The following is a 14,809-nucleotide window of genomic DNA, read 5'->3' as shown; positions in this document are numbered from 1 at the left end:
ATTACATTACCTCTTATTCCGTTCTACCTGCTTCTCCTTAACTTATAACATGTTGTTCTATCAGTTGTTTCTTAACCTGTAATATGTTGTTCTATCTGTAAACCGGAGTGAAGGCGTCTAGCTAAACTTCGGTATATAAAAGCTTATAAATAAAATAAATAAATAAATAAATACACTTGGTAAAAGTCAGGGAAACCTGGAGTCTATCAAAGATTTCAGATCCTTAACTGTGATTTTATTGACGTCTCAATCGATAAAGGGCCTAAGAGATCCATCCTTCTTTCGTACGAAGAAGCAGCTTGCACCAGCAGGGGACTTTGACGACTGAATGAAGCCTTGACCTAGATTTTCTTGAATATATTCAGACATGGCCTTAATATCTGAGTCTGATAAAGGAGTATGTCTGGCCATGAGGGGGCATGATTCCAGCAAACAGTTCAATGGCACAATTGTACTCCTGGTGCCTCAGGAGTGTCTCCACTTGCTTCTTTCTAAACACATCTGCAAAGGCATGGTATTTTGTAGGACAGCCTGGGGGTATTCAAAATACAGAGGCCATAAGATTAGAAATTATAGACCTCAGGTCCGGAAATCAAGAAGAGAAGCAAGAAGGAGACCAAGACACAATCTGTCCTGAATTCCAGTCAATGAGTGGATTATGTAATTGAAGCCAGGGTAATACCAGGACTGTACAAGAAGGCAATTCAAGAACCCAAAAGGAAACAGTTTCAGGGTGCCTTGTACACACTAGAAGATTCAGATCCACTGTGACTGATTGCGCCCCTCCTTGGTTCAAGGGCCGATCATCAATGGCAACAATGAGACTGGTGTAGGATTGAAGTGAAGAGGAATTCCATGCTGACTGAAAATCAAGACTTATGATATTGCCTTTTGCCCCCGTCTCGATAAGGGCACGTGTCTCCACTGAACCAATGTCCGTGAGTAGACCCAGAAACTAGCGGCAGAGTGTCAGGAGAGTCAAATCCAGGCCACCAAAGATAGAGAGACTTCCGCCTCGACCAGCCACCTTCCCTTCTGGTTGAGCTCTCCAATGCTGGTGATCAGCGAAGCATGAAAAGCGGGTTGAATTCCAGCATGAACAGGGAGCAGGAGGCCTAGAGTAGGTCAGGGAACAGGAACAATCTAGGAATTGAGGAACCCAGGAGGCAGAACAAACAGGAGCGTGGAAAGTAGAATCTAAAGGTGCAATAGTCTTCCAGGTGCAGGAATGGAGCCAGAATACAAGGTCAGGAAGGTAGGACCAAGATCTGGCAAGTGACTGGTGAAAATGCCTCAGTATAAATACAAATCTATAAAGGAAACAAAACGTCTACCGGGGGAAGTGGGGAGCACCGAGATAGGAGAAATTGGCCATATTGCAGGTCAGGGAAGCACTTGGCAATGGAATCTTTATAGCTGTCTCTGGATGTCATTTGCTTATTTCTGTCTTTGCACAGTAAATTTTAGTCCAAGTAAAGCTCTAACATATTTAAGCCACAGAATTACAGAGTTATGTTTAGAACATACCAAGGTTGTGCTGGCAACTTTAGAGTGAAAGCGATTTACATACAGCCATTTGGATTAATTGTTTATAATAAATGGCCAGTCATAGTAATGTTTTGACAATTGTGTAAGCAGTTATTGGTTTAGGAGTTGAAAATGTACGAAGTGTAAACCCTATGTAACACCTTATTATCAGTAAAATCATCTGAGAGAGCGCTTCCTACTGGTGTCTTGTGTAGCACTCTTGTCTCTTTCTCCATAAGGTATGCTGCCTTATATAATTTGTAGGCTAAGATAATAAAAGGATTTAGTCTCCACAACTGTTGGCTTGAACCACAACAATATACCAAACCTATGAGTATAGAGGAAATAAAAGACTAGCAAAACCAAAACAACCTGAATTACCAAAGTATAAGAACACAAGACGTGCCATGCTGAGTCAGACCAATGTCCATTGAGCTCAGTATCCTGTCTGACAGTGACTAGTATGGCTCACTAGGAGCTATCCGGTAGATTTTAATGGGAGAAGTCCATTTCTTGTTGCTTACTCCCAGAAGTTAGAGTTAATTCCCGAGGTCTAAGCTGGCAAATAATGGTTAATGGATCTCTCCTCCAAAAGCTTCTTTAAACCTTTTAAAAACCCTATTTACTATTAGCCTTAAGAATATTGTCAGGTAACAAATTCTATAGCGTAACTATGCACTGACTGAAAAAACACTTTCTTGAATTTGTTTTAAATATGCTACCTGTTATTTCACAGAGTGTCACCTAGTCCCAGTACCATTTGAAAGGGTTAATAAAAACAAGAAAAACATTACAAGGCAAAAGTATATACTTCTTAGAACAATACCTTACAAACAAGCCCTCTTCATACACAAAACCATAAGTGCAGGCAAAGATATTGGACTATGCCATACTTAGCTTTTTACAAATTGGTCCATACAAAGTCTTCACTTGTATAATAAACAAACAATGCCTTCTTCAGTTACAAAATGCCCATCCTGGTTGCTTGGGCAACATCTTATTAAATTAACCCAGAGGAATTCAATAACACCCACTGTATTTTCTTCAAATAACCTCTGTAAAGACTGGAAGACATTTTAAATAACTACACTTCAAAACAGTTAACAATCAACCTATTGAATCCAATGTATGCTGCAGCACCTACTCTTGACAAATATTCTCCAATAATTATAATTTTTTGCAAAGCAGTTAAGTAAAAAATACACCTAACAATTTTCAGGATAGCATACTCATGTAAATGTTCCTTCTGTTATCTACGTTTATCTCCTAGTGGGGCTTTTCATAGTTGGAACTGAGAGAGGTTCTTTCCATCTGCTACTAATTAGACAGTAAATTATATGGAATATCATAGGTAGTGTTTTCTTTATGCAAAACAGACTATAAAATAAAATACTCATTTGAATTTTCGGAGTTTGTTGGAGGATTATACTTTGAGAAATAAACTTCATAAGGCTGCATTTTAGTATTTTCAACTCTTTTGGTAACTTTTTTGTTCTTCTGTTTAGGATCCAGCAAGAATTCATCATTGCCTAAAGCTTGTTTAATATTAGCTCTCTGAGATACTAAAGCATACAAGTGCCTGTATAGGGTTAAGTTTTTCTCAGTGAGATACCCCAAAACTGAGAAGACTGCCTTCATCACAAACACCAAATCATCATGGACTAAAAAACGGTGGGCATGGGTGTAACACACATAAATAAGAAACTAAAAATATGTGCACCAGTGCCAAGAAAGGTGACTTCATTTCCATATCATACATACGATGTGAATGATACCACCTATGAAAACACTGTAGTTTCTTAGCGACACACGTTCTTTACCCAGAATCATGAATTTTTATCAAGTAGAAGAGAGCAGGAAACACCTTCGATATTAATAACCATGAAAGTGATATAAAGAATATTATTCAGTAGCATTTTTAAAAGTATTTATGAAAGAAGTTACTGTAACTATTCCTGGGGGAATTATATGCGACTGAGCAATGCACATTTTTGCAGAATTCCCCACCTGTGCAGAATTTTATATTTTCTGTGCAGAATCTGCCAAGGAGCAGCCACTGGCCCGGACCGGAAAAGGAATGAAGCGAGTGATTGGTCTGTGCTTGCTGGAAGCGGAAGGAGGCTGGTTTTCCCCCTCCTCTGTGAGGCAGGCAGCCCCTCCTTTGGGAGAGAAGGGCAGATTGGGCGAGTGGCAGTTTTTCCGCTTTGCTGCTAAACCTGATGTTGTACTCACTGTTCTCATGCTTCTCTGGTCTTGCCTGACTCACAGTCACTGCCACGGACACTAACTTCGCTGCTTCTTTCTCCCATGAAATAGCTGGCCAGGAAGATGATCTTCCAAAGTTTGGTTGTATTTTTATTTTAGTCTGTCCTCTTTGTAGTCTGGGACAGTGGTGAAATCGGGGCCGGCAGGCTTAAAAGGGCAGCACCTTCCAACATAAATAATAGAATATTAAGATAGGGAAGAGGGAGGAGGGTTGAGCCTCAGGGATTGGGGGAGAAAGGCCTGTGAGGAGAGAGTGGCAGAGGGAAAAAGAGAGCGGAAGGGGGGAACCTAGGGATGAAAGAGGAAGGGGGATAGAACTAGAGAGTGAGTGTTGAGCCTAGGGTGGGAGAAATGTAGGGGATAAGAGCTGGTATTGAGCCTAGTGAGCTGGGGAGAGAGGGCTGAGGATGTGTGTTGAGCGTGATAGGTTGGTGAGAGATGAACAGTGAAATGGGGGAGTCAATGTGGGGTGAGAGCTGGCGGTGTAGACTGGTGGGTAGGAGACAGGTGTGAGGTTGAGTTTCTGAGGAGGAGGGGAGAGAGAACTTGCACTCAAAAAAGGTGGAGAGAAGTTTGAAGCCTAAAGGGAGGGTCTGGCCCTTATGATATTCTTTTATAGTAGTCCTGGAGAAATTCTACATTTTTTAATGTTAACTTTTCTTCTGTATTGCATTTTCATGTAATTATTACTCAGACAGTAATTATGTTGTGTTAGTTTGACATATAATGCATGCAGAATTTGGCAGAATTTTTAAATATTGTGCAAATTAAAAAAAAAATTGTGCAAAATTCCCTCAAGAGTATGTAAGACAGGAAAGGATGGACATGTTACAGTGAAAATAAATTAGAGGCTGTAGAAATCAGTACTATTTACTGCAGAAGATCTTGCATACATATACTAAGGATTTTTTTTTCCCATTTTTGGAGGCAAGATTTCAGACTGTCTGAACTGAATCGGAGACCGCATTTCTGGGGGGGGGGGAGCTTTCACCACATTTCCCGGTGAAACCTGCAGCCACCAGTCACTTATGCCTGTTTCTTTGGCGAGCAGTTTTTTTTGCTGGAAAACCAATGTGCTAAGATTTTGAAAATGTCACCCATGCGTGTACTTCCTACCTCTCCCCGTATGAGCATGCCCATGGCGTGGAACGACAGGTAGACTGTCAGCCACATTGATGGAGGGCGATTTTCTGACAGCCGACCAATGCGGGTAAAATGCCCATTATCTACATCAATCGCTATGAAAAAAAAAAAATCCTCTGTGCCTGTAGGAAAAGGCTTAGCACACATGGCTCTTAATCTATTCACAGGGACCTTCGTTTTCAGTTATTTTATTTTATTTTCTCTGGCAATTTATCAGTGTTTAAATATACAAAAACAAATGTATTCAGGTTTCAAAATCAAACTGAGGGAATGGGAAGGGATTTGGAGATGGATGGTTCTGTGGTTATCTATTCTGAACAAAAGACATATAGGGCCAGATTTTCTAACATATGCACGGGCGTAGATTTGTGCGCACACCCCGGCGCGCACAAATCTATGCCTGATTTTATAACATGGGCGCACAGCCGCGCGCATGTTATAAAATCTGGGGTTGCCACGCACACGCGCAATGGGGTGCACACTTGTGCACCTTGCACGCGCCGAGCCCTAGGGGAGCCCCGATGGCTTTCCCCATTCCCTCCGAGGCCACTCCAAAATTGGAGCGGCCTCGGAGGGAACTTTCCTTTCACCCCCTGCACCTTCCCCTCCCTTCCCCTATCTAACCCGCCCCCCCAGCCCTACCTAAATCCCCCCCTACCTTTATTATTTAAGTTGCGCCTGCCTCCAGGCAGGCGTAGGTTGCGCGTGCTGGTCCAGTGCCGACGCACGATCCCCCAGCCTAGCAGGCCTTCGGAGGCCTCTGGCCATGCCCCACCCTGGACTGCCCCTGTCCCACCCCTTTTTTCAAGCCCCGGGACATACGAGCGTCCCAGGGCTTGTGCGCGTCGCCAAGCCTATGCAAAATAGGCTTGGTGCGCGCAGGAGCGGGTTTTCGGGGTTACGCACGTAACCCTTTGAAAATCCGCCCCATATTGCAAATTTCTTTTTGCCTTGGAATCTGATGTATACAAGAGTTCAATGCCAATGGGGGTATTTGTTTAAGATGTCTCAATCTGAAACATGTACATAAAAGGGAATTTGGATAGATACAGGAGGGGAGGAATTGTTTGGTGTTCTTGAGTTAAGGCTTCTGATACGGGAAGAAACTGGACTGTTTGTATCTTTACCTTGTGTATACAAGGAACAAATGTGCATTAGGTTTTCGTTTCATGGACTTTATTCAACAAAAAAAGTTTGAACATAAATGAACAAAAATAGGAGAAAAAAATCAGTGGAAGAAAAGGAGACTTTTTCTGATTCTGTTCTGTTTTTGTTATAATAAACACTGATAAATTCCATGGAAAAATAAACTGAAAGCAAAGGTCCCTATCTATATACTACATTTTATGTTGCTTTCTCTTTGATTTTCTGACCTTTTCTACTTTTCCTTCTCCTGTTATTCAATTTAGTATATTTAAGGCCATATTCAATAAGGATTTTTCCATAGATGAAAAACAAGTAAAAACATTTTGAATAAGGCCCATGTTTGTTGTTATGCTCTTAGACATTAAGAAAAATAAAAATCAGCAAAGTGCTTTCTATCAGTTCATAATCACTCTTGTTTGTTATTATTTTAACTGAAGAAATGGGACGGATAAACAAATCTTTCCATATCCTTACCTGGACATTATTGCAGAATTATGAATGCATTTTCAATACATAACTAACAGGAAAGAAATGTTACGCTTCCTCTACTAACATAAATAAAAATATACATACATGCTTGCTCTTACAATGTTATTGCTTACCTCATATTGACAATCTTGAGACGTGTAAAGGATTAGTGTGATAATACTGCTGTCGTTATTTGGTTGTGCAATATGAAGTTTGGCAGATATTCTGGTGGACACTGCATCACTGAAATTGATTTGCATATTATTTTAATCAAAGACCACCATACTCCTTAGATCACCAAAGTGTAATCTCATTTTGATTTATGCTTTGCAATTACTATTTTTTCTCCAGTCTAAGAATGAACCTGAGAAGGTTATTGGGTCTACACCAACTTCAGTGCAGCTCCCATTAAGTTTTTTTTATCTTCTATAAACTATCCAGACCACTAACTAGGTACGAGCTGCACACCTTTTGCCAACATTAACATTTTACTTTCCTCAATTTACCCCCCCCCACGCATAAGCATCTGAATGTCCCCCCATCACTCACTAAATGGGTCATCCTCAAGGACAGGGATGGGTAAACCTTTTTTTTTTTTTTTAAATACACAGGGCTACATTAGTGGGTCGGGCTTACCATTGGGGACCAGGCTTGGGAAGTTCACTAACTGGGGGAGGGGGCTACAAACACAATCCACTGAGAAACAGAATGAGTAGCGGCAGGTTTTTGGGGTTTTTTTTTTGTTTCGTAGGCAGGAATAGTTCTCTGGCTATATTGAAAAAATATGAGGATTTGCAATACATAATAAAATTGTCTCTGTTCTACTTATTAATTAAAAAGTGAAAAATAAAATTGTCTCAGAAAAATACCGAAGATCAGAGAAATAACCCTTAATTTAAAAAAACAACACACTGGCAGCACAAACTCTGGCCCCCACCCCATATTTCTCCCAAAACCCAATCGGAGAAATTTCCCTCATTAAAAACAAAAACAAATAAAAACAAGGGGGGGGGGGGGGGGGGGAGCACCGGCAACCCAAAAAATCCCACATATCCCAGACCCCACCATCATAAAGAAAAATCGACCATATGGCAATAATAAAAAATCTGAAACATTTTTTTCTAACCCACAGCAGGAGCAACATTATCTGGTTCATTAGCGGTGACAATCTTGGGATATCCTGATCGGCAGTGGCCTCGCCTTGGGCTGGCATGGTTGGTGGCAAAAGAAGGCAGAGAGCCTCGAAGAGCAGGAAAGCAAACACACATTTACTCCATGGTTTTCTTTGTGGATGTCATCATCAAAGGCCCGGAATGTCTGCTGTTTATGACACACTGAGAGGCACATCAAGTCGGGCCTTTGATGATGATGTCTACATGCAAAGGCACTGAATTCTCTCACCAAGTTCCGCTTAACACAGGATTGGCTTTAAGCACCAGCCTGGCCGCCACCCGTTACAGCTCACTGCCATTCTAATGACATCGCAGGGAGCAAGAGATGGCCTCGGAATGTTGATGAGCCAGTAATTAAAGTATTTTCAGAAACACAACAGGAGCCAAACTAAAGTGTTCTGTAGGCTGGATTTGGCCTGTGGGCCGTAATTTGCCTACCTCTGCTCAAGGCAACCATTAATGTGAATTAGCAAATAGCAAGACAGATAATGCACTTAGGTAAACATACTGAGGGAAGCATTCAGACAGATTGACAGAATACAGTAACACACATCCCAAAGCTCTCAAGAATATCTTCCTATTGCCCAAGGAGTGTCCTCCCCTGGTCACAGAAAGTATCCCGGAGGTCTCAAGAAATCCCTTGTCCCAGCAGGTAGCAGCAGAACAAAAAAAAGTTACAATTTATGGCACCTGGGAACAGGCCCTGCTCCCTTCAACTCCACCCCCAACCTTGTCCTCGCTTTAACACTACCCCCTCTCCCCCAGTCCTTACCAATGATGCTCTGGTGGTCCAAAGATAGGGGCAAAGGTAGGAATTTGGCTGGTTGGCCCGGTTTTGAAAAATGGCGACACCGGGTATGGAATCATAGAGGGCAATCTAAATCCCACTGAACCACCAGGGGTTCATCAGTAAGAACCCTGGGGGAAGAGTGGGAGGATCAAGGAAGTAGGCTAGGGTGGGGGTGGGGGATTCATTTTGGTTTAAAGAGGAGGAATTTTGGGGAGAGAGCAGGGCTGGTGCCCAGGAACCCTAAATTGTAAAAAAACAAAACAAAAAAAAAATAAATTTTCAGTTTGGCAAACTCATGGGGCAGTGAGGGAGGGATGGAGTGTAGACAGGGACTCTCTTAAGACCCTCAAGGTATTTACGGTGACCCAGGGGGTGGGGGGGGAGTGGAATTTCTTAGGCCAATCTAAGAAGATGGTGCCCCTAGCTGTGGAGGGGTCACCATCACACAATCGAAACTGGAGACGTAAGTGCTGTAACACATATCCCCAAATACCATAACAACCAAGGCAAACACACAAAACCATAAAAACGCTACAGTTATTACACATATTAAAAGTACAGCAGGTAACAGATGTTTCCATGATCAACTGTTACAAGTAAACCATTATGAGGTCAATATTCAGTGAACCATGAACAAATAAGTTAGCTGGATAAAGGTATTTCGTTGTTTTTACCTGGATATTCAGTGGCATTTGTGCAGTTAAAAGTGCCACTGAATATACACAGATAAAGTTATCCAGGTAATTTTGCCACTCACTGAGCTTTTGAATATTGACTATCACTGCAGCCAAGCACAACAGATGCCAGCCCCCTGCACCCTAAGATAAAATAAAAGATAGCAGGTTAAGGGCGACTATTCCTAACCTTAAAATAATTTGTGCACCAAATTCCCACCTCTTAAAACCCAAAGTGCCTCTGAAGCACAGTAGTAGGGGGCAGCAAAACTCCTACCTTATCCCACTGGACTGAATTTTAAGTGCCAACAGAGCTGACAGTCCCTGGCACTTAACACCCATTTATCTATTGCACTCTGTGGACTGAATGAAGTGACTAAACCAATATTAAGTGCTGGTAGATGTCAGCAGCACCAGCACTTAGTATTCAGCCCAGCATATTGAGATAAGAGTACCTCCTCCTCCCACTGGGCTTCAGATACACTCTAGGTGCTAGAATGTGGGGATTTGGTGCACACCTTTTTTTAAGATAGGGGATGGGATGGGGAGAAAATCAGTTGACCTCTGTCTATTATCTTTTATTTTATCTCAGGGGCAGGGGAGGGTGGCTGCTGCATGGCTCACTAGTTTTTTATGATATTTCGGTAACTTTAAACCCGCTACCAGGATAACTCTGTCTGGCTAATGCTGCCTCTTGCTATGCAAGACGGTAGTTAGAAGACATTGAGGCGCCATCACAACTCTCCAGCCCCTGACGCAGATGCAACTCTTCAAAACACTGCCAGTGTCAGTTGGGCATGTGTTCCAACAAGGATTGTTTCGATAAATAATGACAGCAAGCAAGATAAGTTTTATGAAATTTTACAATATAGCTGTTATATAAATCAAGATGATTCACATCAGGAGGGTTCTTAATTCAGGACAAGTACCTTAGAAAGCTTTAAATTAAATTTAAATTATTTAAAAAGAAAATTGGTTCTTACCTAATAATTTTCATTCTGTAGTACCACGGATCAGTCCAGGCCGTGGGTTATGCCTCCCTTCCAGCAGATGGAGACAGAGAAAAACTTGAAGGGCACCCTCACTTAACCTGGTGTGCCTCCTGCATCCCTTCAGTATATAGATTATCCAAGCAGAACAATACTAGCAATGAATCAATCAATAACAGAACCATAATAACAAACGTATAAAATTGAAAAAGCAACCTGTAGCATTCTTAGTATGCTGCAACAATATAACCTGAATATGGTGCGTGGACTCTAAAAATATTGATCCCCATGCTACCCACTCCTAGTCCTGGGACGGGTGTCTGGACTGATCCTTGGTACTACAGGAATGAAAATTATCAGGGAAGAACCAATTTTCTTTTCCCTGTACGTACCCGGATCAGTCCAGAGTGTGGGATGTACCAAAGCTTCCCTAAACCGGGTGGGACCTTGCGAGTCACGCCACTGCCAAAATTGCCACTGTCCGGAGCCTGAACGTCTAAGCGGTAGTGGCGAGCAAATGTGTGGAACATCTTCCAAGTAGCAGCTCTGCAAATCTCTTGAGGCAACACAAACTGGCATTTGGCCCAAGAAGCTGCTTGAGAGCAAACAGAATGGGCTTTCAGGTCCTCAGGAACACGTCGTCCTTTACAAATGTATGTAGACGAAATGGCTTCTCTCAACCAGTGTGCAATCGTTGTCTTAGAAGCTTTGTGACCTCTCCTGGGACCACTCCAAAGGACAAATAAATGATCTGAGAGTCTGAAAGAATTCATGACTTCCAAATAGCGTAACAAAAGATCATCAAACATCTAGACAATGAAGTTCTCGTGCATGCGGGACATCGTTCAACAAATTAGGAAAAGCCAGAAGCTCAACTGACTGACTTAAATGAAAAGATGAGACCACCTTTGGCAAAAAAGACGTAACTGTTCGAAGAGAAACCCCCGAATAAGAAATTCTCAAAAAAGGTTCCCTACAAGAGAGAGCCTGTAACTCAGAAACTCTGAGAGCTGAGCATGTAGCCATCAAAAACACTGTTTTCAACGTAAGATCCTTTAACATTGCCTTTGTAATGGGTTCAAATAGCCGATCACACAATATGCAAAGTACCAAATTAAGGCTCCACGACGGACATACCGGACAGACAGGGGGCTTCAAGTGCCTTACTCCTCTGAGGAAACGCACCACATCTGGATGTGACGCCACCGAACTGCTAACCAGACTGCCTAGGGCTGCTACCTGTACCCGGAAGGAGTTAAAAGTTAAGCCCTTGGCTAATCCATTTTTGCAAAAACCTTAACATCTGAGCAATAGTAGTGTGTCTGGGAAGAATCTCTCGCTCAAGACACCACGTCTCAAAAACTCTCCACACCCTAATATACGAGAGAGAGGTAGACATTTTTCTGGCTTGTAGCAGTGTAGTGATAACCTCCTAAGAGTACCCTTTCTTCCTCAATCTCCTCCTTTCAAAAGCCAGGCCGCTAGACAAAAGCGATCTGCCTGGTCAAAATATATAGGACCTTGACGAAGATGTGGAAGATGCCCGAGTCGTAGGGGCCCGTCCACCGCCAGGATTGATTAGATCCGCAAACCACAGATGTCGGGGCCATTTGGGAGCCACTGGGATTACACTCCCTGGGTGAACCTCTATCCTGCAAAGAACTTTGCCCACCAGAGGCCAAGGAGGGAACACAAAGGAGAACCAATGTTGGCCAGGGAAGTACTAGCGCATCGACCCCTTCTGCACCATGATCTCTCCTGCGACTGAAGAAGCGAGGAGCCTTGGCATTGTCCCGTGTCGCCATCAAGTCCATGTGGGGAGTCCCCCACCTGTGAGAAATGAGATCCATTGCTGGGTCCGAAAGCTCCCACGCTCCTGGATCTATGTGCCTCCGACTTAGAAAATCCGCTTGTATATTGTCCTTCCCGGTGATGTGAGATGCTACTAGCATACAAGATTTTGTTCTGCCCAAGCCATGAGCAGCTCCGCCTCGTTGGCTACAGCTTGACTTCTGGTGCCTACTTGACATTTGCTGTAGACCACCATCGTCGCATTGTCAGAGAGGACGTGAACTGCCTGATTGCGTAAGCGAGGGAGAAAGTGTTGCAAAGCCAAGCGAACCATCCTGGTCTCCAGGCAATTGATCGACCATCCGAACTCCTCCGGGGACCAGCTGCCCTGTACTGAAAGATACTGACAAATAGCAACCCAGCCGGAGAGATTGGCATCCGTGGTCACCACTATCCAGTTTGGAACTTCCAGATCCACTCCTCCAGATAAGTTGTGTGGGCAAAGCCACCACCCAAGACTGGACCTGGCGTGATCGGTGAGTGGCAGAGTGAATTGGAAGTTCTCAGACTTGGGATCCCACCGGGAAAGTAACGCTCATTGTAACGGTCTCATATGTAACGGTCTCATGCCTTTTAACTTTCAGAAAAAAACTTAAAACCTGGCTCTTTCACCAAGCCTTCGCCGATCCACCAGACAATCACTAGTTGTCCTTTCACTCTAACCCGGTCTGGCATTTATACTCACGAACAATGGACTCTGACACTTCCAGGTTAAAGCACCTTTTAAGCTTTTAACCCGTACGCTCTATGGTAACACTTTATATTTATTTCCTGTCTTATCTTCTTTCCAGCTTGTTGCAAGCTTCCAAGTTCTCTTTCCCTGTTGATTGTAACTTTTTGACCTATTCCTACCTATTGTTATCTTTCGTTTACTTGAATTGTCACTCCAGTTATACCCTTGTTAAATGTAAACCGATCCGATATGGTTATTTACTATGAAGGTCGGTATAAAAAACTGTTAAATAAATAAATAAATAAAATATGAGCAAACGCCCAGGGAACCACCTCCAGAGTAGATGCCATTGAGCCAAGAACTTGAAGGTAGTCCCAGGCCTTGGGCAGTGAGAGTGCCAACAAAGCGACGAACTTGCCCTATCAATTTGGTCATTCGATCCGGCAGGAGAAAAACTTTCCCGATCGTGGTGTCGAACCGGGCTCCCAGAAAGTCCATTGTTTGAGAAGGAACAAAGTTGCTCTTGGCCTGATTGATTACCCAGCCGAGCAATTCCAAGAGAGTGGTCACCTTGTGGGTAGCTTCCACACAGCAATCCCTCGATTTCGCTCTGATGAGCCAATCGTCTAGGTAGGGATGAATGAGAAGGCTTTGTCTCCGTAGAGCCGCTGCCACAACCACCATGACCTTGGTGAACGTACAAGGGGCGGTAACGTGACCGAATGGCAAAGCGCAGAATTGGTAATGCATTCCTAGGCCCATAAAGCAAAGAAACGTTTGCTGATCCTCGTGAATGGGAATGTGCAAGTATGCCTCCATCAGATCCAGAGAAGCCAAGAATTTGCCCTTGCGGACCGCCGTGATGACAGAATGCAGAGTCTCCATACGAAAGTGCAGCACCTTGAGAGACTTGTTTACCTTCTTGAGATCCAAAATCGGTCGGAAGGATCCCTCCTTCTTTGGGACTACAAAGTAAATGGAGTACCTCCCTCTCCTCCAGTGTTCTGGAGGGACCGGCTTCACTGCTCCGAGAGCCAGGAGGCATTCTAGAGTTTGACGAACAATCTGCCGTTTGCCCCGGTGACCACATGCGGATATTAAGAAGAAATCTCTGAGAGGTCGAGTAAATTCCAAAGCATAGCCTCGTTCTATTATGCTTAGCACCCATGGTTCAGAAGTAATTCTGGCCCATGCCTCGTAAAACCGGGACAGGTGACCCCCAACCTGAGGGATCGAGGTGATGGGCCGGCCCTATCTCATTATGGAGTCTTGAAGGCGAGAGAGGATGAAGAACCACCCTCCCGGGAGGTTCTGCAGCCTCGAAAGGAAGAGGTCCAGGCTTGGTTTCTGGTCAACGGTTCTTGCTACCTGGCTGTTTGTTGCCTGCTCTGCTGAAACCTACGCTGTCCCCGAAAACGTGAGCGGGACGATTGAAACCCTCTGGAGGGTCTCTGATGTTCTCTGGCAACTTGTGAACTTTGTTCCCCCCCAGGGACTTTATCAACTGCTCCAAATCATCACCGAATAAAAAAATACCTTTAAACGGAAGAGCCCCAAGCTGAGCCTTGGATGAGACATCCGCTGACCAGTTGCGCAGCCACAAAAGATGCCTTGCCGACACTGCTGACGACATGGTGTGAGAGGACGTGCGGAATAGGTCATACAGTGCATCCACTCCATATGCCACCGCAGCCTCCAAACGTTCTGCCTGCTCTGACTCTCCTGGAGAAAGATCTCTAGACGTCAGCAATTGCTGGACCCAGCACAAGCTTGCCCACAGCATGTAACTGCTACATACCACCGCCCGAACACATAGGGCCGAAACTTCAAAGATGCGCTTAAGCAGGATTTCCAGCTTGCGATCCTGAAGGTCCTTGAGAGCCGCCAAACCTGCGACCGGAATAGTGGTCCCCTTGACAACAGCCAAAACTGAAGTGTCTACCTTAGGAGACCGCAGGAGCTCCAGAGATTATTCTAGCAATGGATAAAGCTTATCCATAGCCCGACCAACCCGCAACCCAGCATCTGAGGTTCCCACTCCCTGGTCATTAGCTGCTGAAGCATGGGATGGAAAGGAAAGGCTCGGGTCGACGCTCTCAAGCCCGCCAGGT

The 14,809-nt window shown here is 43.9% G+C and overlaps 1 protein-coding gene across 1 annotated transcript in view; it reads right to left on the bottom strand.

Moving 5' to 3' along the window:
* PGAP1 (post-GPI attachment to proteins 1) overlaps positions 1-14,809 on the bottom strand; it is a 283,616-nt gene that overhangs the window by 130,332 nt on the left and 138,475 nt on the right. Inside the window, exon 18 of the mRNA XM_029606060.1 lies at positions 6,684-6,792. Within this exon, the coding sequence (XP_029461920.1) occupies positions 6,684-6,792 (109 nt within the window). The remainder of the gene's footprint in view (positions 1-6,683; positions 6,793-14,809) is intronic.

This window comes from Rhinatrema bivittatum, chromosome 6, assembly GCF_901001135.1.
Source record: "Rhinatrema bivittatum chromosome 6, aRhiBiv1.1, whole genome shotgun sequence".
In the NCBI taxonomy this organism is placed as follows: domain Eukaryota; kingdom Metazoa; phylum Chordata; class Amphibia; order Gymnophiona; family Rhinatrematidae; genus Rhinatrema; species Rhinatrema bivittatum.
Note: the sequence above shows the minus strand (reverse complement) of the source record. Positions and strands in the feature narration are given on the sequence as shown.